At 41.7% G+C, this 26,396-nt stretch overlaps 1 protein-coding gene across 5 annotated transcripts in view; it reads right to left on the bottom strand.

Moving 5' to 3' along the window:
• ARMC8 (armadillo repeat containing 8) overlaps positions 1-26,396 on the bottom strand; it is a 62,865-nt gene that overhangs the window by 27,714 nt on the left and 8,755 nt on the right. For 3 of the 5 annotated variants that reach the window (XM_054639012.2, XM_054639013.2, XM_054639015.2), the window contains 4 exons: positions 19,887-19,958; positions 9,172-9,314; positions 8,976-9,073; positions 1,602-1,694 (listed from right to left, as the gene is read on the bottom strand). In XM_054639012.2, the coding sequence (XP_054494987.2) occupies positions 1,602-1,694; positions 8,976-9,073; positions 9,172-9,314; positions 19,887-19,958 (406 nt within the window). The remainder of the gene's footprint in view (positions 1-1,601; positions 1,695-8,975; positions 9,074-9,171; positions 9,315-19,886; positions 19,959-26,396) is intronic. The other 2 variants (XM_054639014.2, XM_077183767.1) reach the window with 1 other exon arrangement.

A 26,396-nucleotide genomic window follows, 5' to 3' on the forward strand; every position in this document is an offset into this window, starting at 1 on the left:
TTATGCAGCTGTTTATTCTGCAAATGCAACCATTTCCTCACACTCATACCCTGTCTTTCTTGTGCAGCCTGGTTTCTCTCTGTTTACACAGCCAGTAACTTCTTTCCAAAAACCTGATTTTTTCCAGACATTCACTCTAAAATTTGAGAGAGATTTGAGGTTGGAGGAGACACTCAAAATGGAATGGTGAGTTCAGAAGACCTTCCTCACTTGTGAAGTGACTGTGCATTTGCACTGTAAACAACATTTCAGAAATGCAAGCCACCAGGAATTGCTGGAGCTGCAAGGAAATAACTCCTTTGGAAAAAGATGACAATAACTGTTTTCTGTTCTCTCTCAGCCAACAGGGTTTATATTCCCAGAGCCAAGCCCTGATTGTATAAACCAACTCTTTTACCATCCCATAATTAGGCCCGGGTTATTTTTCTTGTAGGCCAACATGGCCTCATTTTTCACCTGTTCAAGCTCCTCAGCCTGTTAAGGAGACTTTCAAGGGCCACTTGAACATGAGGTGCCTCACTGCTCCATTTTTGCTCCTTAAATGCCAAAGTTTTTCCCCACTATTAGGTATATATGTGAACTTCCATGGTCCAGTGTAGGATTTTGTCTTCATGTTTTCTTTAAAGAGCTCCCTAAATATTAGCAGCTGAGTTCTATCTTTATATCCCACTAAGTGGAGAGTTTTCAGTTCTCAGCTTCACTTAGCAGAAGAAATGCAAAGGGATGAGTGTACATAAATAACAGCCAAGGCAGAAGAACACAGATACTCAACAAAGGAACAATTCACAGTTCCAGAGGACTCATTGTAAGTGATAAGGTAGAAAGATATTTTTCAAGGTAAATACTTATAAATCCATAAACTTAGGAACTTTCTCCTTTGTTAGTACACAATCTGTGATTCTTTAGTTTTAAACTGTTTCTAAAAGGGAAAGATGCTGTGAAAAGCTCATTTCCTACCCTGAATTATTTTGATACAGTTATTGTATAACTCACTGGTACATTAACTCCCAAAAAACTGCAACAATAAAAAATCAGTGGGGAAACTTTGAGTGGGGGAAGGGAAAGACAAAAACTATGTTTGGGGTGGGGTTGCAGCTGGTTTTCAATCAGTTTTCTCATATCAACAGAATTGCATTACATAGCAGGAATGAACATGTATCTGGATGAACCTGTAAGTGATAGAGCTCAGCTGAGAACAGCATTTCTTCTCCTCTCAACCAACAGCACCTCTTAGAGAACAATCTCTGTGTTTAAAACAGGTGAAAGCAGCTGCACAACCTCTGCAAAGAGATGCTCACACTATCCTCAGACTTTCAGAGGAAAACCAGAAGTGTTCCAAGATTTATAGTGTTTAAGTGAAGACTGATGCTTGCCCAGACTGTTGGCTTTGTTTAGCAGCCAAAGCCTATAAACCCCCCCAGATTTGCATATTTTGTACTGCAGAGCAGCAGCTATTGACCCAAATAAATCTGTACCAAATACAGAGCAGTACCAGTTCAGTCATTACTGGCTCAAAATTCCTGCCACAAAAGGCAGCACACACACAGTTCTTAGAGGCCAGAAACACAAATTGCATGGAGAACATGAATTGTCTTTCTTACTTTGCAGCAGTGGGAGAAGATCTGACATATGTATTCTTGTGTGTATCGAGACCTACTGAGCAGTGCCATGAGGTGGGAGATAACTGTAGCATCCTGCAAACAAGGGAGAAAAGAAAAGAGCGTTAACACTGGATTTCAGCACAGCTTCTTTGCAGTTTGTTACTTAAAGTAGCACTCCTGATTCTGCACTCAGTGTTCTTCCTTCCACCAAAACTTTTATGGATACAGAGCAAGACCATTAAAAGCAGTTGATTAAAAGCTGAAGGCACGAGTGACAGCTCTGAGCCAAATCCCCATGGAAAATAAATAAAAGGTCAGTGCAATTGGAATAAATAGGAATAACAGGAATAAAACTTCTGCAATTTGCCTCCAAAATATTTGAGACAAAACCAATAAAAGAATGGGGGGGAAGCATTCCAAAATCGAACATGGCCACTGACAGGGATTAGCCCAGGAGTTGCCTTAGTGCTCTCTTCCTACCAGTGTGGCTGACTCAGCTCTGAGTCCAGGGGAGCAGGGAGGGAACACTAAAATGTGCCCATCCTGGACAGGGCACAGTCCCTGGAACTGGTTCATGGGCAGTCATCATGTCCTTTGTCTTGCAGTCAAACACACACTATAGACACTGCCAGTGTGTGTGACACTGGTGACAGAGAATCCCAAATAAATCAGCAAAAGAAAACCTTTATACTTCAGTGGGAGGTTCCCTAAGCCAAGGCAGGGGGTTGGAATGAGAACATCTTTCAAGTCCCTTGCAACTGAAACGTTTCCATGATTCTGTGGCAAGTTCTCTTCTGCAAACATATCCAGTCACTTATCTCTGTGGTGAGGTCCAAAACCATAACGTTCAAAAGCTTTTGCTTACTTTTGCCAGTACATTTAGTGGCAGGAACTATGGTGATATTAAAAGAAACAATGGGTATTTTAGTTTGGAAAGGGATAAACTAAATTACTTCCATGAGATAAAGGGAGCTGAGCAAAGGCAAAGATTGAATGAGCCTTCCTTTCCAAAACACATGTGCTATATTGGCCCCAAAAATCTAAGACTCTGTTTTATCTGCACAATGATGAATTAACAACTCTCTGATTTAGAGAGAGGTGAATTGAAATTAGTGCAAAACCTTCCTGCACCTCAGCTCCTATGAGAGCACTGAAAGCAGCACCAGCCTGACTGTATCCTCACAGACACCCTGGTTATGAGAAGTTTTACTTTCCAACTACCTGCGAAATTTCCCACCACATTTTTTAATATTGTCAAAATAAACATGTGCCAGTCTCCCCTATTTGCAAAAAATATTTGAGATTATACAAAGCTTTGCAGTATTTATTTAATATTTTTTTACTTATGTATATACACAATTATCATACTTATTTTAGGAAGCTTTGCTGCTGACAATCCAGCCCTCCTATTCTCTACAGAAAACAATAGGACAAGAGAGCCAAGAAACACACTGAGCATAAACTCGTTTCTACTGCTTGTTTCTCACCAACTGGAAAGGATCAACATGCAACAGCCTCATTTGGCATCTCAGCATTCTACAGAGAGAAAGTTATTTATAAATTACTTTTTCCCAGGTACACCAGCCATATGTCCATGGTCATTTCATGCTTATATAGGAAGACCAAGGGACTCCCATTTCAAGCAACATTTTCAGGGTTTAGCCAACAGCAGCTCCATCTGATCTGCCTTTACACAGAGCCCAGGACCCAAAGGCCAGCAAGGGACTGGTTTGCTTGCAGTGCAATAGAGGAGATTCAATCCCAGAATGGGTGAGGCTGGAAGAGCCCAGCAGTCACCTGGTCCCACCTCCCTGCTCCAGCAGGGCCATCCCAGAGCACAGGGCACAGCACTCCAGACTGGAATAGCTCCAGTGAGGGAGACCCCACACCCTCTTCTGGGCTGCCTGCTCCCAACTTCCCTGAGTGAAAGCAACACCAACTGACAACACACCCAGGATTCCTCTGTCTTTTGATGCATTTGACCCATTAAAACAGATTCTTGTCCTTTTCTGCAGATCTTCAGCAGCTGAAGGCATCAAGCCCCATCAGTGTACAACACAACATCACAATCAGTGCTAAGAGGCTGCTCAGTTACAAAGTTCCCCTGAGACACAACCATCAAGAAGCCAGGAGGAAAGGGAAAAGAGAAGAAAGACACACCAGGATTCACAGGCAGAAATGCTTTAAAAAAGGAGCTTCAAATTGTAAGATGCAAGACCTGATATCTCCTGCAGGGAAATCCCTGACTGTGAAACCTGCATTATTTCAAAGGATTCAAACTGCAACTATTAAAGCAGCACATCTTTGAATAAAATAATTATTCAGTTAAACTTTTTTAATCCACATGGATGAATGGGTGGATACATCTCTCCATCTGTATCTAACACCAGGGAAGGAACCAACAAACACTTATTTCACATCCTCACCAGTGACATCCTTGTGCAATGGTCCATTTCACCTAAAAATCCAACAGCATTGATCACAGGAGCATTGACCACAGGAGCATTCCAGCTGCAGTTTATAGATTGGAGGTTTTTGGTAAAGATCTAAGTGGACAGAAATTGAGCCTCAAACTGCTGGGAAGCTCTACATAGAAGTAGAGAAATGGGAATGAAATGGCACATGGTGTTTTGTGTTTTACTGACCAGTATGGCACCATGACCCAGTGGTGAATTCCTGGATTGGAGGATTTTTGTATTGGGTTATGAAAACCCTTTTCATGCAGCATTTATGAGACGAGGCTGTTCTGCCACCAAACACTGTGGCAGGGTACTTGTGGTGCCACTGTCACCCCAACAATGTCACTGTACATATGATATAAGAGTTAATGAATCCTTGCAAACAACACAGTGACAGTCCCCTGAAATTCTGCCAATACACAAAAATGTGTATTATTAGATATTCTGGACTATACATTTAAGAAGCAATTCTTTATAGACATTTTTTATACACCTTCTGATTATGTTTCATCAAATCTGAAGTGTCGTGAGTATGAAAAGGTTAAAAACTCTTGGAAAATTCCAAGAGGGCTTCCTTAATGTATTTTTAAGAAAACTGTTAATTCTACTCTACAATTTTGCTAAAATATCCAACTTGTAAAATAATTTTGGCATGTTGATCAGAAAAGAACCTAGAAAGAACTAAGGGATGTGTGGACATAAGTGACTTCCAACTAAATGCAAACAGTGATTAGGTGTCAATGTGAGGCTACATAATTCCACTTTTAGTCAGTATTGGTATCTAAGTAACAAAGGCTCTTCCTAGCAACCCTAGTGAGATTGAGTCTACACTCATAAACTACAGTTAAAATACTGAGATTAACAAATTAATCTCATTAAAATGCTGTCTCCTAACAAAGTAGTTCCAGGCAACTTAGGACAAATACCTCTATATCATATATATTGTAACAAAATTATTGTCCATACAAACAGAACTCAGAGAATTATCAGTTACACCTACCTGCTGGGATCCCAATACCTAATTTCTTCATATTCCTTTCCAACACAAATTTTGTAAAGACCTAATCTTAAAACATTTCTTTTTAATTGAGGGTTGCTCTTCTTTTTCCCCAAGCCAGAGAATTGAAATACTTCTATCCACCCAAATAACTTGAAATCAAGCTCTATAAGCTAGAATTGCTTCTTTTACAACTCTCATTTTTAGGAAGCAGTTTGGACTGGAGAACATTCAGCCTTGCTCCTGGCTCAGCCACCACAAACAGCCAGAAGGAAAGAAGGAATAAGGCATGAGAGGCTGACCCAGATTCTTCCCTTAGGAACTGTGGATCACTGAGCTGTGGTGGAGCACGTGCACACTTGGCAGTGCAGGCTCATTGCTCATTAAACACCTGGTTATTAATCACTGTAAGATATCCTGATCCTCTCAGGTGTGCCTCCTCCCTTTACCAAGCCTGGCCAATACCAGGTGACGTCAGGTTTTTCATCCCAAACCTGCCCAGGAAGCAGGAATGCCTTTCACTCATCATTTCTAAAGACTGAGACTCCACAAACTGATTCCTCACTGTCTCTACAGGACAGAGTCTCATCCTGCTGCAGTGCCTTCACTCTCCAAACTCCTGTAAGGACAGGATTCCCAGCAGGGAATGCACCTCCTCCTGCAAGGCCAGCACAGCAGCCACAGACAGCAAGCTCCCAATGGAATTGTATCTGGGTCCCACTGAGGAAGGAAAATAGAATCACAACTGAGAACATCTGCCAGGAAACATGCAGAATGCTTTCATGGGCTGGAAACATTTTCTGCCATTCCTTTATTATCAATAAAGTATCAGGAGTTGAAGTAACAGGAACTCAGTCAAACTGGACTTGCCTTAGTGCTTCCATCTACTCAGCAAGCCAAAACACCCAGCTATGGTGAACTGGCTGGTTTGCATGCACAATAATCTTGGAATTTAAAGAAGTCTGAACACATGTCTGCACCTCAACAGATCTCTCCCCCTGAACTCCATGTCATTCCTCATTTCCAAGTGCAGCATGGTCACTAAATGGGTCTCAGCACCAAAGCCTGCACCCTGCCTGTGCAGGAAGCCTCCATTAACAAGGGTTCCTCTGGCACAGCAGGTCTGGATATAACTTGGTGTCACAGCTCAGCATCAGACCCTAAAAACCTGCCCTTTCTGAGAGCTCAGTGTCCATCCAGCTCAATGGATGGATCTGCACATTTTCTCAGTACAAACCCTAAGTTTCTATAGGAAACTGCCCAAATGTTTCCAACTCTCAAGAACTATTTTATCCTTAGAACTGAACAGAATTAATCACACAAACTGGCAGCAGTTTATCCTTCAGGCTTCTGTCCATAAGGAAAGGTTCAAGAGGAAAGGTGCAGTTCTGACATCCAGCACTTCTGCTAGGAGAAATATTCCCATTACTGTGGGTGATGTGCATCTGTTACAAACAGAAAGGAATGTTTTAAGCTGCATTCTTTAAAGCACTTGTATATCCTGGATTTTAACTGAGAGGTTTTCTGAAACTTCTAGAATGACTGCAGCACTCTTGGAGATGTTAAGCTAACTCCCAACACCTTGTCTTGGAAACAGTCCTGCCCAAGGTTTGAGAGAGAGCATCCTCTCTCTACAGTCAAATCATGAAAAAATTCTGGGAAAGTTTCCATGTTAGACACAACTCAAGATCCAACTTTCCAGAAGTTTTTTCCAGAACTGCTGGGCTGGAATGAAAAGCCATTGACAAACTTGGTCTCCTACCTTTCAAAACAGGACCTGAAAAGGGCAGAACTTGAGAGACCTTCAAGTGCTGCAGCTGAACAGAGATGGTGACAGCCTCCCCGGAGCTGCTGGGACCAGAAACAAAGAGGGAGCAGGGTGGCTAAATGGGAACTTTGAATTCTTCCTCTTTTTCTCACTGTTGGAATGTCTACCATGAAGTGTTCATTAGGCCCATAATTACTCCTTTAATTGCAAAGCCAATGTCTCAATTGCTGCCTTGTGAAACACAGCTTGCAGCAGTGTGGGCTGGGTTGTACCTTCCAAGAGATAAGAAAAGCATCTTATCAAAGGATCTGTATTCAGCTCTTTTCAAAGCATGGCTTTGGGTATTCCCACAAGAGAAGGGAAAAAAAAAAGGATTTGCAGAAATAGGACTTTAAACATAATCATAAAATACTTAACTTTGAGGTGTCTAACTGGAATGGGAAATGGGAAAATGGGTTTTAGAGGCGAACTAAGGAGCAAGGAGCCCTCACTAAATGATCATTTCCTGTAGTTATGGTTAATTCCAGGACATCCCATTTGCCTGAAGGACTGGGGGAGCAGTTGATGTCGTGGCTGTGCAGCTGAGAAAGCAAAGCATCAAACACCAAATCCAGTCCTCAGGCATATTGTTCCCATGGTAGTGGTTATTTCCATGCTAATGCTGGTTCCTTCCCATTTCTATCCATTTCTCTACCCCTTCCTCTCCCTTTAAGACATCAAACCCTCCAGATAGGGAGCAATTAAAAGTCCCTATTGAGCACTGATCCCCAGGAAGAGATATGGATTGTTAATGGAGATAGTCATCTTAAACCCTTCTCTGAAAGCTGAGGGCAGGAAGCAGATGCCTCTGCACTTATCAACTCTTAGAGGCTGATTTGGGGGAATCTGGGAGCATGGAGTGAAGCCAAAGAAAGACACAAAGAGGAAGCCCTTGGATCACTCTGGAGAGGTGCCTTTGGTGTTCACACATACAATATGCATTGAGATTTTCCATGCTGCACAATCACCAAACACCTGGAAAAAAGGCAGTGAACAGTGCAGGACAAAGCTGGCTGATTGTCTATACACCCTAATTGCAAGCTGACTTTCTGAGATGGACTAACTGGCAGATGAAATTCAGAACAGGTGTATGGTAAGATTGAGTCCATAGAAAATAACGAGTTTGCCCACCTGTGTCTGGAATGAAAATGTAAAAATTCAGTGGAAAAATGAATAGAGAACAAAACAGATATCGCAGCAGTGCATAACAACAAGACAAAAAATCATGAAGAAAATCTTTTGACTATTAACAGCCAAACTGTAGAGAAAGTAAGACATGAGAGGCCAGCTGTGCCCTTCTCTGTAAGCATCAAGACTTCCTCAGCAAACAACAGCTCCCAATGAGTGGGACCAGAGTGGTTCTCATTGTGCCCAGTTACCCTGAGAAGCTGGACTGAGGCAATGCTCCCATTTTCCAAGCAGGAAGAGATTGCTGGTCCACTACAGCTTTCATTCCATGGCTCACCTTACACCAGGACAAAGGAAGCTGCTGAACTCTCCTTGCCCCTCCTTCCCAATAAGAGGCAGTGCCTGGGCTTGGGCAAACCCCAGAGACAGCAGTGCCTTCAGAGAGGGCTCTGCCCAGTCACCCAACCAGGGCCAGCACCAAGAGCCCTGCTGGCACATCTCCAGGACAAACTCAGGACTACATCAAGTGGAGAAGCACATTTTCTATCCTCCTGTCACTTGAATGCAAATCACACATATACCAACTAAGAGCAGAGACATTTTAGAGGTGAAGCTCTTCCACTGGAAATACAAAAACTGAGCAAGGGAAGACAGTGCTGGATAAAACTTTCAGAAAGTAACTGTTGCCAGTACAGCTCTGATAACAGTACCTCTAAATACCATTTAGAGACAGTTTTTTCTCCTTAAAATTGCACACAAGTCTGGACATGTAGGTATTCTCTTCATCAGTGGGCTAACCCTGGTGAGCAGTTGATATCAAACCAGCCATAAATGGCAGAGATGCCAAATTCCTTAAAGGCAGGTGAGAAGTGCTAATGCTGTTGGCTCAAACAAGGCCTTACTACTACTCCAGACAACAAAATTTTTCACTCCCACCCTCTCCATAACCTTTAAAAAGACACAATAATCTGCTTACAACTTACTGTGTACAGCAGATCCTCTGGAGTTACAGGGCTGATGAAAATGGTACGGAGACATCGCAGGCAAGCTTCAATAAACTTCAAATCTGGCGAGAGCAATCCTGTAAATATGGGCACATCAACCATTCAGTCTCAGTATCTTGGTTTATTTCAGTACTTTAGGAGCATTTACTGACACAGATCATTAAGGGAGAAGTACCTTGCAATAAGGCTGGGATAATATGGCAGTCTAGGAGGGATTTGACATTGTTCTCTGTCCCCATGGCAAGGCTGCCCAGGACCACTGCACATTCTGTTCTCAGCTCCGTGCTCGAGGTCTCTTGCTGGAGTAAATACAGTAACCTGCAAACACAAGTATTTTTAGAGGAAAATTCATATGGAAGAGAAAATTTCAGTCTAAAAGAAAATAATCTGAATCCTGTTATGTAAAGAGGATGAAAACCTTAATAGAAAAATGAGGACTGAGCAAAAGAGTAGAGTAACACTTCATTGACAACCTTTTCACACTGTGTGTTCCTACATAACCTTTACTTGGTGTAGGAAAAAATCCCATTGCTCTTTCTTAAAAAGGTACTGTCACAGTACTGACATCCAGGATGGGCTTTTCAGGATAACAGGCAGATCCCAAATTTCAGTTAAAGGAAATGAGTTTGCAGTTTGAGGCTGATGGGAAAGGGAACCATAACACTTGATTACCATTGTGGGGATGGTTATCTTTGGCAGTGATTTCTTCTGGGTCACAACTGCAAAGTAACTCCATCACCAAGCACAAGCATGGGGTGGGCTGAGGGTAATCTGAGTTTGGAACACTGAGAAATGATCACATAAACAAAGAAAGCCCAGGAAAGTTGTATGTGCAGAAAGGCAGCTGTATTGGAGCTAAACAGGATCACTTCAAGCCTAAAGCATATCTTGCCAATGGTGTCAGTTGGGTCCCAATCAATTTGGGCTCTTTCTACAGTATCAAGAAGCAAAATACATAATTAGTGGTATGCAAAATCATCACCAAGGAAAAACAGCACTCCCTCAATCCTGTGGAATCAGGTAACTTTGCACTACTATTACTTCTTTACAGACAGATGATTTTTTTTCTCTACTGTCTAGATTAGGTAATGACAAGAAACAAAAGCTTCTGAGGTCATGTACAAATGTACTGAGAGATCCTGGCTGAAATTCATCCTGGAAAAGAAGACAATATTGAGCTCCTATGTAGAAAGCACAATCTCATCTACTGTTCTAACCCTGGCTGACTCCTCTGCTGTATGTGTTGGTAAATATTGATCTAATTACTAATTAAAACATGTCAGTAGCAATAACCTTTTTAAAAATAGCTTTCAATAACCTAGAGGCCAATTTAGAAATTCAGAAATGCAAGAGTATTTCCTTCCATTTTCACTAGAAAGTCCAGAAGACCTGTTCTATGTCTTCCCTGTACAGACCACATCAATGGCCTTCTCTTCATTATCAAGGCCTTCAACAAATAACCTGCTGCTTGTATGCAGAAATGTTCAGTCACAGAACCACAGAATCATTAAAGTTAGAAAAGTCCTCTCAGGTCATCAAGTCCAACCCTTAACCCAGCACTGCCAAGGCCACCACTGCCCCATGTCCCAGATGCCACATGCACAAACTTTTAAACCCCTGCAGGGTGGGGACTCCACCACCGGTGCCCCGGGCAGCTGTGCCAGGGCTGGGGAAGCTTTTCCAGGAGGAATTTTCCCAATATCCAACCTGAACCTTCCTGGCACAGCTTGAGGCTGTTCCCTCTCCTCCTGTCCCTGTTCCCTTCTCCCCCAGCTGCCCCCTCCTGTCAGGAGCTGTGCAGAGCCACAAGGGCCCCCCTGAGCCTCCTTTGCTCCAGGCTGAGCCCCCCCAGCTGCTCCTGGTGCTCCAGACCCTTCCCCAGCTCCATTCCCTTCCCTGGACACGCTCCAACCCCCCAATATCATGTCCTAAAAAGACTTTTTTCCCCAAAAGGATTTTTAAAAAATTCAAAAGCACATGAAATTCTGAAGGCTTTTCTCTTCCAAGGAAAGTAATTGGTATTTTCTTTCCCATTAACACCCCACACGTGGAACAAATGTTACAGTTCTGCTTCTCTTAAAGAGCAAAAATTAAACACATTGACTACAATCTCAAGTCTAACATGCCTAAAATAGAAAGTCTTACCTAAACTTTATAATTAGCGAAGATCAAAATTTAAGTTCCCATTTTACATACAATAAGTTTCTGAAATACTAATAATATCCTTTTCTACATCTTTAAAATAAGTCTGAGGTTCAGATCAGGTGTTCCACAGAACTAGACATGCATATTGTAATATTTTCTATTTCTGTCTTTAAAAGACAGAACTGACACCAAGTAACATTGAAAATTAGGTACTTCTATGATGACAAACTATAAAATTACAAAAAGTTTCAAGTGAGGAGAATCCATATAGTCACTAAAGATAAAAACTAATAAAGTACTGTCAAGCATTAAAGACAAAGATCCACATCCTTCTATTGTCCATGGGAACATCCTGGACTGGTTTGTTGTTCCCAAGCTCTAGACAAATTCAGCAAAGCTGTAATGCATTCCTCCTTTACATTAATATCATCAGGATAAAAAAGAAGAAAAATGGCATTTATATGCAGGGGACAGAAGGGCAGATTATAATTTGGATTTTGGAAACTTAAAAATATGATTAAGGTACTTGTTCATAGTTCACAAGTCCTAAGAACACAATGTCTCTGCATAACCTGGATCCCTGATCTGCAGCCTTGTCCCTGATCAGACAGCCTGTGGATTCCAAAGTAGCAGAAATACTGGAACAAGGCTGTGCTAGAAGCACCACAACACACCTTGGTGTGCTTCAGGGGAAAACAAAAGCACAGATACACAGCAAAAGGTTGTCCAAAGGTACTGATGTTCTTGTTGACACTCTTAGCCTGTGGTCCTGCAGTAAAGCTCGTTACAACAGACAGGAAATTAAATAAACCCAATGGAAGGATCTTACAACATCTTCACAAGCATTTTCCACTGATTTAAAATGCAGTATTTGGATTTTTTTCAAACTTCTATAGGGCTTCTTCAGATATTTTCCACTTACATTTATATAAAATACAACTTCTGCCCTTCTAAAGGCAATTAAGTGATTAAGGTGTTTTTTCTCAAGTGTCAGGAATGATATTCAGGAAATGAGGAAGGACAGGAAATCCATCCAGAGAGACACTCCAATGGACTCCATGAACAACCATGCCAAGAAACAGAAATGAGGTCAACTGGAGGCATGATGCACACCTGGGAAAACCATGGATTATTTTAAAGTAGAAAACTTCCTAAGGAAGCAGCTGCTGAATAAAAGAGAACTCCAGTGGCTTAGCAAGGAAGAGACTCAGCTCCCCTTTCTCTTTCCTTTGATGATGACTGAGCTGGGTGTGATGCACCAGAGTTCCACACCATAACACTCATGTGCATGATTTAAACCTCCCAACCCATCTGAGCACCAACCTCACAGTTACAAAGAACAGGAATGCCCTTCTTCACATTCCAGCCCATTCACAAGTTGTCACAAAAAAATTTTAAGTTCCTGAAACACCTGGCAAGGAGATGAGACTCAGCACCTCCTCAAACCCCACAGGCAGGCACATGGAGGAGGAGCCCAGGATAACAGTGAGTGCTGTGAAGCTTAAGACATCTTTTATCAAAGTAAGTTAATAAATAAGAGCTTTAATTGAGTCATGCTTAGCTGAACTTGTATTACCAGCCCCCTTGCAAAGGGGATGAATACACTATTTGTGGGATTATTCTATCTTATTCTACCTTGGAAGATGCTTGCACTCAAGTCCATTGCAAGAAGGCCCAAAAGCTCTTCCCTGGAAAAGCCCCGTGATGAACACAGAGATGAAAGCACTGCTGAGCTGAGTTACCCCTGCTGGCTGACAGAACATGGAGTAAAAAGTCACTGCATGCATAGAGGTGACCTCTGAACATGCTGGAAGTCCCAGTGAGAGTCAACTCCAAATAGTGAATGGAATGAATGTATTGAAAATAGCTCAAACAAGGCAGGAACACCAACTTTTTTTTTCAATCTGTTCTTTTTAGTGCTAAAAAGCACTACTTTTCAGACATAACATGAAGCAATCCCTTTCCACAGAACTTCCCAAAGACAGAACCAAGTATAATTTTAAAAGCCTTCAGAATAATTTCTGCATAATAATATCTAAAGTGACAAATTAAATAGCTGTAGATTCTTACACAAGAAGACTCAAAAATGAGTGATTTTTATGACTGCTTGACACAGAAATGTATCCTGGAGTGAATGCCAGTTTCTCTTCTGGAAGCAATGGTAATTCCAAATCTCCAGAGGCTGGAACCAAGAGACCTAGGCTAACTCTACTTCCTAAAAAGCCCTACAAAGCAAGGATAACTGCTTCTGAAATATTTCACACAGTGCCCAGCTTTCTAAAAGAGCCAAGTTGAGCAGTATGCAGTGTATAAGTAGGGAAGTGGCTGCACAGAGAGCTTTTCCCTTGGGAGTAAAACAAGGAGTCTCAGCTTGCAGCTCTAGTAATTTATCCCAATGCTTAGACATCCTCACTAACATTAATATTCCATGAGTTTTTCTACATACACCACAAAAGCTGCAGCCAGTCTGATCCTTCATGTAACTAAATCCAACTTTGGAGAGTACCAATATCTACTGAGCTGCAAGAGGTCTGCATTTGAAACTCCCCATTTTTTATGACTACAATCACGTTTTCCCTCCCCTTCCTCTTCAATGATGTTTCACTTGGAAACAGCCCTGGTTCCTCCCCTGGAGCCCTGTTTACAGCAGGAATATTCCCCCAGCACTCCATGGGTTCCTGTCCTGGTTCCCAGCCTGCTGCTCCCAGCTCCCTCGAGGTGCTCACACACCCCCTTCCAAGTGAAGGCTCCTCAGGTGGCTGCAGCACAGCCTCTCCTCTTGGTTCCTAGATCCAAACCCTCCATCCCAGTGCATCACCACTGTCAGATCTCCAGTCTGAGCTGAATTTATTCCAATGTTTTGCCCTAAGCCCATTCCATGACCCGTTCAGCAAAAGATAAATACATCCTTTCTTTACAGCCATTTATACCAGAATAGGAACACACAGCCCCTGGAACCAGAGATAAATTTACACCAACAGCACTCACTTTTTAACTTCCACAGTGAATTACACTGGTTCAGTTTAAGACTATTTTTGAGATTGCAAAAGCCTTTTGTTCCACAAAAAGTGTGTTAATAGGCATTACACAAAGCAGCATCTTCACCTGGTCTTGCTTCAACCATCTTAGCACTTTTTCAAGACTGATGTCTTATTCCTATGTTCACCATTGGACTGTTCATTCCATTGACTTTGATAAAACACATTCAAACTTTATTCTAAATCTTCCAGAAATTCCTGTCTGATTTAGAATATCAGCCAGCTTATGATCACCATCTGAACCACTACTGTTCATTAAGACAAACCAGCTCTAAAAGGTTTTTGTCTGAGGATATCAAGTGACTTTATACCAAAAATCAAGCTGTTTTTACTTCCCATTCACCTGCAGTTTGAAATTCTCCATTGTATATAAAAAGATTACACTATAGTCTCACTGAGTTTGGTATCACCAGCCAATATCCTGCATCAGCACATGAAAGAGGATATCAAGAACACATTTTTGAGTGATTTTGTACAGATTTGACTCTTCCAGCTCCTTAAGAAGAAGTAACAAGAGCTATCACAAAGCTACCTCCTACATGATATTTTTAAACCTGAAACTTAAAATTCTTATAAAAATACACAATAGAAAAGGTGGCATTGGAAATACATCTTGTATTAACATCCTTCTTTTTGCTATCAGAACAGGCACTTCACAGGTACAGGGTTGTATAGCTTCTAAACAACAGCTCTCACACAATTCTGCTGACTGCAAATGTTTGCCTTGACTCACCTGTACTCCACAGCTGTGTTAGAAGAATACCTTGCTCCAGTTATACACATCATCCTTGTGGAGAGAGTTATTCCTCATTAAGAGATGTCTAATTATGCAATCAGGTCCTGACTACTGACTTGATTTGAAGAAAAGCAAAGCACAGCCACAGGAGAGCCTCTGCTCCCCACTCTTTCACCACCCTAGAGCAAAGCAAGCCTTGGAAAACACCAGCAAGGCAGGTGAAGCTCCTTCCCCTAAGACAGCAAAGATCTGTGCACAGATCCCTACCCTGAGGGGTGCATGACAGAAAATCCCAATGCAAACTGCACAAAGAACAGAACAAGGCATCAGGAAACAATTGTGTCCTGACCTCTTAAGGACTTCCAAGAAGTTTGGACTAAACACTCCCTAATGTGCATGACAGACCTCACAGTACTGAGTCCAAGTGCAGGGAGTTCCTGGAAGCAAGCTGGGAACAGGCCAGGGACAAGGAAGGTCCCAGAGGATGTGCAGAGCTGATAACAGCACAGTTCCTGACAGCCCCAGCAGAGGCCAGCCCTCAGCTCCTGCAGGCACCAGGGCAACCAGCCGGGCACACAGGAGCACTGGAGGCAGGAGGGGCTCTGACACATCCTCAGGCTTTGCTCTGAGGCAGGATCAGACATGGAACCATTTGAAGTGGCTGTCCTGTTTTCCAGCTCCCACTGATGGAGATCCACAGCACTGCCACCCCAGCAGCCCCTCAGCATTTCAAGGCACATTTCTCCACTGCTGGAGGGCAAGCCCTGCTCTCCCCATTCTCTGCTCATCTGTCTCGTTTTTAACTCCACAGAACAAGACCTGCTTTTTGTGAGAGTTGGTTTTGTGTGATGACTGAGCTGAGGCAGGTCTCAGTGCAAACACAGGACAAGAAGTGGAGGTAGGACATGGTCAGAAGCACCGAGGGTGGTTCTGAGAGAGGAGCTCTGTTACACCAACCTGGCACCTCAGCTGCACTGCCAGGGGCACAGGCACCTAAAGCATTTCCTTGCTCACCTTTTTTACCAGGTTACACAGTTACCAAAGCAGCAATCTTTTATTCTTTTGGCAAAAGAATTATTCTAAAAGAATACTGCGTGAAGGAATTTGATTATGTTTAACAATAAATCAAAACATAAAATGTCACGTTGGTGTGTTTACAGCTCTAGAAACAATTTAAAAACCCAATAAATTCTTACTAGTTTTCACTTCCATAGGCAACCTAATTCTGCTGTGCAGAACTCAAAATTCAAGTGATGGAATGGAAGAGTCCTTCAGCTCTTCTACATGGCCTTTAAAATGTACTCCAAAGAAATTTTAAAAATTTAAAAACTCAACAGTTAAACAGAATCACTGATAAATGCCAGGGAAAGGTGAAAATTAGCTACACCAAATTCTCTGAGGTGCACAGGAGTGCACTACCACCTTACAATGCCAAATAACTGACTTTATGTGATAGGGGAACAATCAGCTGGAAGTTAGAAAATAATTTTCAGTAAGTGACAAGAATGATTTAGTGATTCTATTAAAGGCCCTGAGTGGTTAGGACTAAGATTTGATTTAAACACTGTATTAATTTTGGAGCAAAGGAATAACTGAAGCTCTTAATGAAGTGGATTGGACTTTAAATGCTGAACTCTCAGCAATAATTAGATCAGCAGTAACTTCATTCAGGTAAGGGTTTTTGTCAAAATCACACAGAACAGAGCTTCAAAAGCTAACTACAACAAACAGGAAGAGAGAGCTCTGCTCTGCTCACTGGAATTTAACATTGCCTTCCCTGTGCTCTGCCATCCCCACATGAAAGAAGGAAGGGAATGATCCCAGGATTGAAGGGCCCTGCTGGTGCCTGCATGGCAAACCAGCAATGCTGCATCTCTCTGGGTACCAAGAGCTGCTCCACAGACCTGGAACACTGACTGATCAGGAACTTCCTCCTGCTCATTTCACTCAAGGGTTTTCTTCTCCAATTTCACCTCTGTGAGCCATTTACAGTTCAGAGGGCTGGGAGCCAGCAGCACTACAGACTGCTACTGCCTGAACAGCACTTAGTTCAGAAGCCCTGTTAAGATGACTTAGAAAAGAACAATTTACATTTGAACTGATGATTCCATGATTTCCCTGAGATTTAGGCTGGACGAGGAACTGAGAGAAAGCATTAAATATTGAACTTGGACTCCAAAGAGATATCTGACATGGTGACAGACACACAGGCTGCAGGATTTGTTCTTATAAAACTGCTCAGTAAAGGCGCACACCAACAATTACTGTGGATTTCTTGGTCTCTGCTAGCACTAATGTGGGGCAGAAAGAAAAAAAAGCTGAAGGACAGTACAAGTAGGAAACTGTTTCTGCCAATGGTGCTGTGTCTTAGCTTTAAGTTGGTCTGCCACTTAAAGAACTTGGCCTTAAAATAACTTTTCCCCTCTAAACTTTAAAAATTCTATTTTCTAGGAATACTACTAAAATGCAAGAATTTTAAGAAGTAACATTTCTGCAGCCTTGACAGGGGCCCAAGGCCAGCATTCCATGAGAATGGAAATTCTATGATTCTAGGAAGAGATACAGAAAATCACTTCTTAGGAAACAAAATCCACACACAAACCGGCTATTTCCATTCTGAACATCCAGGGCCAAGTCTGTGCACACATCTGTACAGGTTTAACACCTCCAAGTTTTAAATTCCAGACATGGCAATTCTGCAAGCTTTCTTTAATCAACTTTGTTTTCCCTAGCACCCTTTTCAGAACAAGCAGTCCAGAGATGACCACAGGTCAGACTGAACTTTAAAGGGCCCATAAAAATTCATTTAAGGTATTGATACATGTCCCTTTCCAAAGATGACACCACTGAAGAGCCAGCTCTCAGGAGGCCACTGGTCCAGAAATGACAGGGATCCACCATTCTTCCACAGCAATTGCTTCCTTTGTAGGAACATCTTCAAAGGACTTTGCATTTCTTTGCAGTATTTTAAAATAATAGGGTTATTTCATACATTCCAGTAGTATTTGGCCCAATTTCAAACAAAAGATACTTCTAGACTTGTTTCCAAACCCGGTATGAGTCTGTTCTAATATTTGAAGATGTTGTATTCTTCTCCACTGAGTGACAGGTCTGAAGGGGTTCCTTGGGTCCAAAGAGTATTTTCTGAAAGCTTGATAGAGGAATAGTTGGGGAAGGAGAAGCAAGAAATGAGTAAAAAACAAGCTGAACCACAAGACAAAGCTGCAGCAGAATTCTAACAATTCCCATTATAGAAGAGAATCAACTTCCCGTGGGAGCCTGCAACTGAACTCTGTGAAAAGAAAACTGTTCCTAAAGACTTAAACCAAAGCATGTCATGTTGGTTATTCCTCTCCTCACCGAGGGAGAGGCTTGGCTTTGCAGACTGCAATTCCCCAGGCCCCTGTACTCCACCAGCTTCACTGATTACAAGGTACATCAAAAGAGCCAAAGGATTCCCACCTCCTTGACAGAGAACAACCAGAGGAGTTCTCTAATCCAAACATTTATAATCTAGAGAAGTCTGTCTGCAACACCTTGAGGAAATTGTAAAGCCTTCAGAAAGGCACTGGGGGGTAGATGATGTCAGGTTACAGCCAGGGAGGATCACCCTTGGTTACAATATCTCAGTGTATTTCAGCTAGTCCTTCAGTCTGAAGAGCCTTTTCTCAGGATCTCTGAAGAAAATTCCAATCATTTGAGAATAACTTGTCCTGAAGAGAGGACAAGTGTGATAGTTCACTTTTTAACATTTCCCAGGGCAAGTCATTCCTCTGCAGTTGTAGATTAACTGTATAATTCACCTGGGCAGCCAGAAAGCATTAACAATAATGAAGAAAAAAGCACTTTTGCATTTTCCTTACTGGGCACAAAACAAGCAGCAGCAAAAAGCAGGTAACTGATGGAACAGAAGTCCTACAAAATGTAAGAACAGGCAGATTCTAGATTTGGAAGGTGAATCAGCAGGACTTGCAAAAACTCTAAGACCTGTTGATGATAGAAATTCCTTAAATTTCTCATCATCTTCAACAAATGCCCATTTTCATCTTTTCATCTCCTGTGAAGTCTTCTTTTCACCTGTTTGTAGCTGGTCAAAAGGGAAGAAAATCCAGCAGGTTTTGTACAGGGGTGGCCCCCCTGCTAATCCCCAGAGGATTTCAAGGGCCAGCCTTGGCACAAAGTCAGAGTGTCAGTGAGAAGATACTCTCTGCAAATAAAAAGCATTTTTGACAAGGCAGCAGCAGCAGCTCTGAGGTAGAATAGTTTGGGACCTGCTTGCCATTTAAGCACAAAGATACAGGTGGGTGCCACACTGACAGCACAAGGACTGCAGTGCTCAAGGTTTTCATTCTCTACTGCTGCAAACTGAGGCTGAAAGAAAGCTGGAGGAGAAGAGGGATGAAATGAAAGCTGTAGTGAGCAGTCTAGAAGCTAAAGTCACATGTTCAATTTGTACTAGTGGAATCGGGGTCCAGAAAATGTTAACATCAGCTGAAGCAGCAAGGTACAATAAAGTATGATCAATGGGTTTTAATCCTCTGAAGCAAGTGGAGCAGACAAGCAAATTATCTCAGATGTTTTTCAATATTTGAAATTAAATCTTAAACATAACCTTACACATTTTCAGTTATGAACTCACCAGGCAGTTGGTTGAAGAACAGGATTAAGATACAACCACTTTCATCCATCATTAATATCAATGTCAAAAAAATAGATTTTATTCCTGAGCTGATAAAGTTCAATAAAAACACCAAGACTACTTTAGAGAATTCTATGAAATTCTAAATGAAAAGCATTACTCAACAGCCTGTTCTGTAATACATGAGTTTAACAGATATCTCTCTCAGTTACATTAAAGAAAGTATTCAGTCAACTACAATCAAAGTTAAAACAAAAAAGTGCCTGTGATCGAAGGATCATCATTCCAGACCTGTTGTGAATCAGTGAAAAGGAGAGTAGCAAAGGACATACCTTGGAACTGCTCCCAAAACAATCAAGTTGGCTTTTTGTTTGTTGTTTCCAATTACAGCATTTTTCATATCTCTGTAAATCCAGAAAGAAAAACAAACCCTGGTAAATTATGCTGAGGTACTGAGGGCTTATCTATAGAATTTACTATTTCCATGAGGCTTATCAAGCAGTTTTCCACATGTCCATGCTGCAGCTACAGACTGGGCAGTGCTTCAGGGCACTGTTTCCTCAGCCCACAGGAAAATACCCCAGAGCTCTGGGATTCCACTACATCCCAACTCCTGCAAGTAAGCAAAAACCCAAACTATCTCACATGCACACCATACACCAAGAAGTCTTATTACTGACAAAAACTATATATACTGGTTCTTTGTGCCCACATTGTCACCAGACTTCTAAAACAATTTAAAAACCCCACTACTGGTTGGGAAGTCAACTATTGGGAGTTTAAAGTATTAACTGAATAGTCTACTGGGTGCAGGGAAAGGCAAGCTAAGAAAAAGGAACAAGGAACCATCAGCAGTCTCCAGAGACCAGGCTTTGACTCTCTTCACCCCAGGCTTCCTTTCATGTATTTCAGCAGGACACCTAAACATCTGTACATCAAAATCTCAGGAACTAAGTGGAAACCAGAGCATTTTCCCACCTGAGAGTCACTGCAAGGTTACACACATGACAGGCATTCATACCAGAGAGGTGCCAGAACATGGGAAGCACTTTGGGAAGTGGACACTGATTGCACACACTAAGAATTCCTATGAAAACATGTGATTTGTAACCTTGTTCAGAAAATTGCTGCTGCATCCTAAAAACTATCAGCACCTGCTCTTTTTTCTCTTCAAATGAGCACATTGAGCATACATGAACATCCAGAGAATCTGCAAGCAGGCTTGCAACTTAGAACTGGTTTCCAAAAATCAAGATGAATCATTTCTAGGAAGCTTTCTTGCTTTAAGAACAGAGAATAAAGAGAGATCAACTTCAGGTAATTCTTTATCACCAAAAAACCAAAACTAGATTGATTACAGTGTTAGCAGCAAAACTGATAAGTTAATCACTATGCATATAATTTATTCAAACAATTTGTGAGTGTTAGTGGTTGCTTTAAGTGAGCACATTTTCTTGCCTCTATATCTCTTCCAGCTGCTATCTACAATTTTAAAGAAACATAGAGCAGCCCTGTCCTGTGAGATCTGCCCTGGCCAGCAGGAACAATACACAGTCCTTTGGTGTGCACTGAAAAAGCAGATTTCACTGCACCAAGCAGCAGTCCCAAGTGCCCCAAGTTTAACAACTCCCTCCACTAGAATTGTAAAAGACTTCTTAGCCAAGGCAGGCAACACCTTACTGGCACAAACAGGACCTCCATAAAGCTCAATTAGCAAAAGGTAATTGCCTGTTCTCCCTGAATTTCTCCAAGAGTACTTGAGGAATTCCAGGCTAGCTCCAAGTCTAGCTGTGATCTCAGAGCTCCAGCATGGGATCATCACTAAAAGCAGCTCAGCTGCAGTTCTGTGCACACCTGAACCCAGCAGAGTCAGGAACCCCCTGCAAGGAACCACCACTGAACAGCAACTGCCAGCCCAGCCCAGCTCCACTTAGCTCAGCATCAGTGGGAAATGCTGCACCTCCCTGTTGTGTCCCCCTAAGGTGAATAGCTTCACACCACAAGGCAGGAGGTAGAGGAGAAAGAGCAAGGTCAGGAGACAGGCTAAGCTGGAAGCCCCTGAAAATTCCACAAATGGAATTGAAGTTGTCACTAAAATCAGAACCAGTACTTCAGTGGTTTCTATGCTGAACCCTTCACATTAAAGGTAATTTTTAAAAGGTTTGTGAAATGCAAGAGTCAGTCCAAAACAGTGGCAGAAGCAAGGGTCAGATGTCTCAGAGGAATAATGGAAACTGCACCAACAGATGCGTCAAGTTCAGGCACTGAAGTGCTCAGGCCACTCCAAGACTTCTGAAGAGGCTGCCCCTCCCTGCTGCCCTGAGGCACCAGAGACATCAAAAACTGCACCTACCCACAACCTGCACAGGCATCTCAGGCACCTAAAGGGGAGGTACTAACCAAGCACTCTGGGAATTAACAAACAGATTTTGGTGATGTTTTAATACTCTGTGCTTGTGATTTTACATCATATTTTGTGTAAAAAAAACCAAACCAACAAACAAAACTGAAAACAACACTATCCAACAGAATTTGATTCAGAGACCCTTTCACAAGTGGCAGGAGCATGGCCAAGTTCCATAACACTCAAGTGGAGAGGGTTAGTGAGGGCACAGTCCTGATCTGTAAATTATTCAGATTCATTTCTCCATCCCATGTTCATAAAGTTCATAAAGTTCCTTAGAAAGGCTATGTAAGACAGGTAAGAAATGGCACAAGCTTGAGATTTCTGACAGATCCAACACATGAACATTTGACCAACTTCAACTTGCAGGCAAGTCAAAAACCTTGAGATTAGTAACATGACCAAAACCTGTCAGACAGGGCTCAAAGGTCCCCATGCCTGTGTGCACTCCCAAGCTCCCTGCCACACTTCTCTCTTCCAAGCTGCCACCTACAGAAGTGACTTATTCAATAAGTCAAACACAGGAAGCTGTGGATATGGAAAGCAGAACACCCTTGGAATGCCATATTCAAATGCTGCATAGTAGTAGACTTTTTTTGTGTACTATGAAAAATAATTATGTGATTGCATTTGATATTTTATAGAGATTTTCCTGATCTGGAAGCTAGTTCCCTAAGAAGCAAGGAACTACCATATGCTGTCCTAGACTATCAGGTCCTTGGTGAATCACAAACCTTGGAAAAACTGAGGGCAACTCCCTCATTTGAGAACATTACCTGCAACAAGTTCAAGCTTGCCTGATTTCAGATCCAAGACATCATGAGATACATCCAAGGAAAAAAAGCAGCAAAGATCACTATCTTGTACAAGAGGCAACAAAGAAGCCTCAGAAACTGAGTCCAAAACTAACCCCACTTTATTTCCAAATGTCAGGCACCCTGCTCCCATTTCCTCTGTGCAGGAGGGAAAAGGGAGCAGCAGTAACAGTGCAGTTACAGGGAGATGAGAATTTCAGAAGTACAAAACAGCCCTGGTGACTCCAGGCCTGACCTGTGACAGGACCATGATCCAGAGGGAGATCCAGCCTTTCCAACTCCCAGCTCAGGGTAAGAGCCAGCTGCCAGCAGCCTCCCAAGAGAAACTCAGAGCTGGCACCTGCAGCCAGAACACCTCAGCACCAGTGAGTTTCTCAGCTCAGAACAGCAACTCTGTGGAGAGTCAAAAGACAACCCTGAAGCTCCATAAAACAGAGCCCTTAAGATGCATTTGAGGTTGGCTGGGTTTTTGGTTTGGGCTTTTATCTATCCTGTATATTAAATCTTAGTTTAGGTTCAAACTAAATTCCAAATCATTTAACAAAATAACCTGCATTACAATCAATTGAATGCATAGATTTAAAATCTGATATTTATGCTGACATGTATTATAGTGCAATAAAGTAATTTACATGGAAAAAACCTACAAGAAGGAATAACACAGGCTGCCAACAATAAAATACTGCAGAGCTCCTAGCTAAGTGCTTGGGAATATTGCCTCCTGAAGTGCTAAACCAGCTTTTTCAATCTCTTATTGTTTCTTAAAGAAATAAAAATATCATTTCATCAGTTGAACCTGTGAGCATTCAGCTTTAAATTATGAAACAACCTAGAGACTGGAAAAGCAGCAAGACTGATTTTCTTCTTACAACTTGAGAAAATCAGAAAAAACTATGGGGTGATGTTTATCAGCTCTAACAATGTTTCAGAACATTGCAACCCAAAAGCAATCAGTTTAATTAATTAGCTATAAATAAAATGCAGTGCATGCTAGTATATGAACACAGCATGAGTGTTTAAAAATATTTTAGGAGTACATTAAACTAAAGAAAAATCTAATTTCCATCTAAATACAGTTTGACAAGATTTACAAGAAGAACTAATTTGCCAACTGTGCATGAAGTTCTGGTTTTATTTTGACATTTAATGTGTAATTGTTTAAAGGCACCAGATATAGCCACTTCAGACAAGCAAGAAGTGACATTAAATATAAGAATCTGCAAGTAAAATATGGTCTTTCAGTTTCAATGGTTCCTAACCAATAAAAACCAATATTATTAAATGTCTACATCCTGAGAAAATGAGTAGTCAATGAAAATTACTATTGCAGAAGGAAGCTGAGGAGCTGACCTTTACCCTAAACAGAAGTTACTGAAGTTCAACATCTTAATGAAGTCAGTTCTAAGTTTGGGACTCCTTCCACAGAATAAAACCCCAGTGAAACACAAGAGTGAGCACAGGTCCCAGCTGAGAAAGAAGAGACTTTCACAGCATCCCCAGTGAGCCCCCACACCTGCATCTCTCCTGCAAAAGAAATCCTGAGAAAGCAGCATGGATACAAGGACAAGGTGACAATTTGGCTCTACCTCCTTTTTTACAATATAGTAAATCAAGCACAAACAGAAAAAAATATAAAATTCTGTTAGGAAGCCCTGGAGCTTTCCTACATCACTTTCCATCAAAGCAACACAAAAGATCTTGAAACGAACCAGAGTGACTTGAGGAAGCAGCCACAGGAACTCCACAGAAGAAGAGGAAATAAACAGCCTGCATGACATTTCCTCATCTTATGGCTTTTGAAAACAGCAGAGAGACACATCTCAGGGGTTCCTGACAGAGAAGGGTATCAAACACGAGCTGAACAATCACAGAAGGAAAAGTAGCCCTTGGCACCCCCAGCCAATGCTTTCACTTTTAGTATGAAATAGTTCCAAGAGATTCTGAGCCAGTTATGCAGCCAGACAAAGCTCCCAGCACAAAGCACTGTCAGGGCTGGAGATTCATCTAGCAGGGGCTGTCCAAAGTCACAACAACAGAGTGACACAAAGCAGCATTCCCAAAGGTTTCAAAAACTCAAAATGCAACCCTCTAAAAAGCTGAGGTAGTGCAGCTGATACAGGGACAGAGCTCAGAGAAAAACCAGCTGCCCCAAGTGCAGGAGAGTTTCTCAGTTTCAGGATCAATCATATGAGCAAATGGCACCTGTGCTGGCTGGACTACAGCCAGAAGCTCACTGTGGACAAGCTAAGTTTGGATAATTATGCTTCCTACAGCTTTTGTCTCCTCCTCCTCCTCTTCCCTTTCCTCCACGCTCCCATTTTTATAGATGGACAGAAAGCAACATCAAGATTTAATGATCAGGTTTTGAGTGTTAAAATACACCCATCACTGTTGTCACAGAATTAATTTCTAAGATGGATACTACTATGGCTTGAAGCTGTTTTCTACTCCTTTAGTAAGTAGAGACCAACATGACTGCAGGTCCAACCGAGTGAATAAAATTTTACAAACTCCTGTCAATTCAAGCAAACCCAAGAAGTCCTAAATCAACTTATTTTTAAGGTTAATCATTAAGTTGGGAAGCAAAGTTTCAAGATTTCTAATCCCATTCAAAAATAGCAGTTGATACAACAAAAAAGATGATTTTACAGGAAATAAGAAAGCAGCAGAGCAAGACAGTGTTACTCAACTCCTTTGAATTTTAACACCTAGAAACTGTGACACCATTAACATACAATGCAAACTAAATGAATAACATTTAGACAAAAGCTCCTCAATCCATGGTTGTTCTCAATCTTAACTCTGCAGTCTCAGTGCATAAAATCAAAGTGCTGTAGAAAAATAGCACCTGGCTATAATTACAGCACTGCAGAACAGTAGAATTTAACACACATAAAGCTAAAAGTGATCATTTACTCCAACTCCTCCATATCTCAATGCCATTGAAAATGCTTGAACTCTTATCTCAAGTATCCTCTCTGCAGAGGCAAATTACTGTGTCAGGAGTTTCCTAACAAAGAAAGTCTACCAAACAGAAAGAGAAGTGTTTGAGTGACCCATACCTGTAGTTAGAGATATTGATAGCTTACTCCTACCCTGAATTTATCCTGTTTTCCAAAGTTCCTCTTGCTGTGTGTGACAGACTGAGGAAACCTCTCATAGCAAACCTTCACTTCCACATAGGAGTTTACATCATTCAATTCACCTGCTGCCCTTCTGATCAAGCTTAACAAGGTCAGCTCTCCATGTCTTTGGCTACAGTTTCAAGTTCCTTTCCAGTCTCTATTGGGACTGACAAAAGGGAGATGCTGCTTTTCCCTCCCCTCCCAAGCACGTTTTATTGCCTCATCCTTTGCACTGAGTCTGGATAGGGTGCTACAAGTTGCACGAGATCACTAATGGAGAAACAATTTGCCTCACTCAGTCTTAAAAACAATGTAACCCAAATTTGAAGTGTTTGAAGTTAGTGGTAGATGGGAGTTCAGCGAACTTCTATTATGTAACCAGTAGAAGCTAAAAAAACCAAACCAACAAAACCACACCATCCATAGCTGGAGAGAGCTCTGTATTATCAGCATTTCAATTTCAGCATCAATCTCTGCTATTTAACCACACTAGGTCCT

The sequence above is a fragment of the Agelaius phoeniceus genome, chromosome 10, assembly GCF_051311805.1.
Source record: "Agelaius phoeniceus isolate bAgePho1 chromosome 10, bAgePho1.hap1, whole genome shotgun sequence".
Lineage (NCBI taxonomy): Eukaryota > Metazoa > Chordata > Aves > Passeriformes > Icteridae > Agelaius > Agelaius phoeniceus.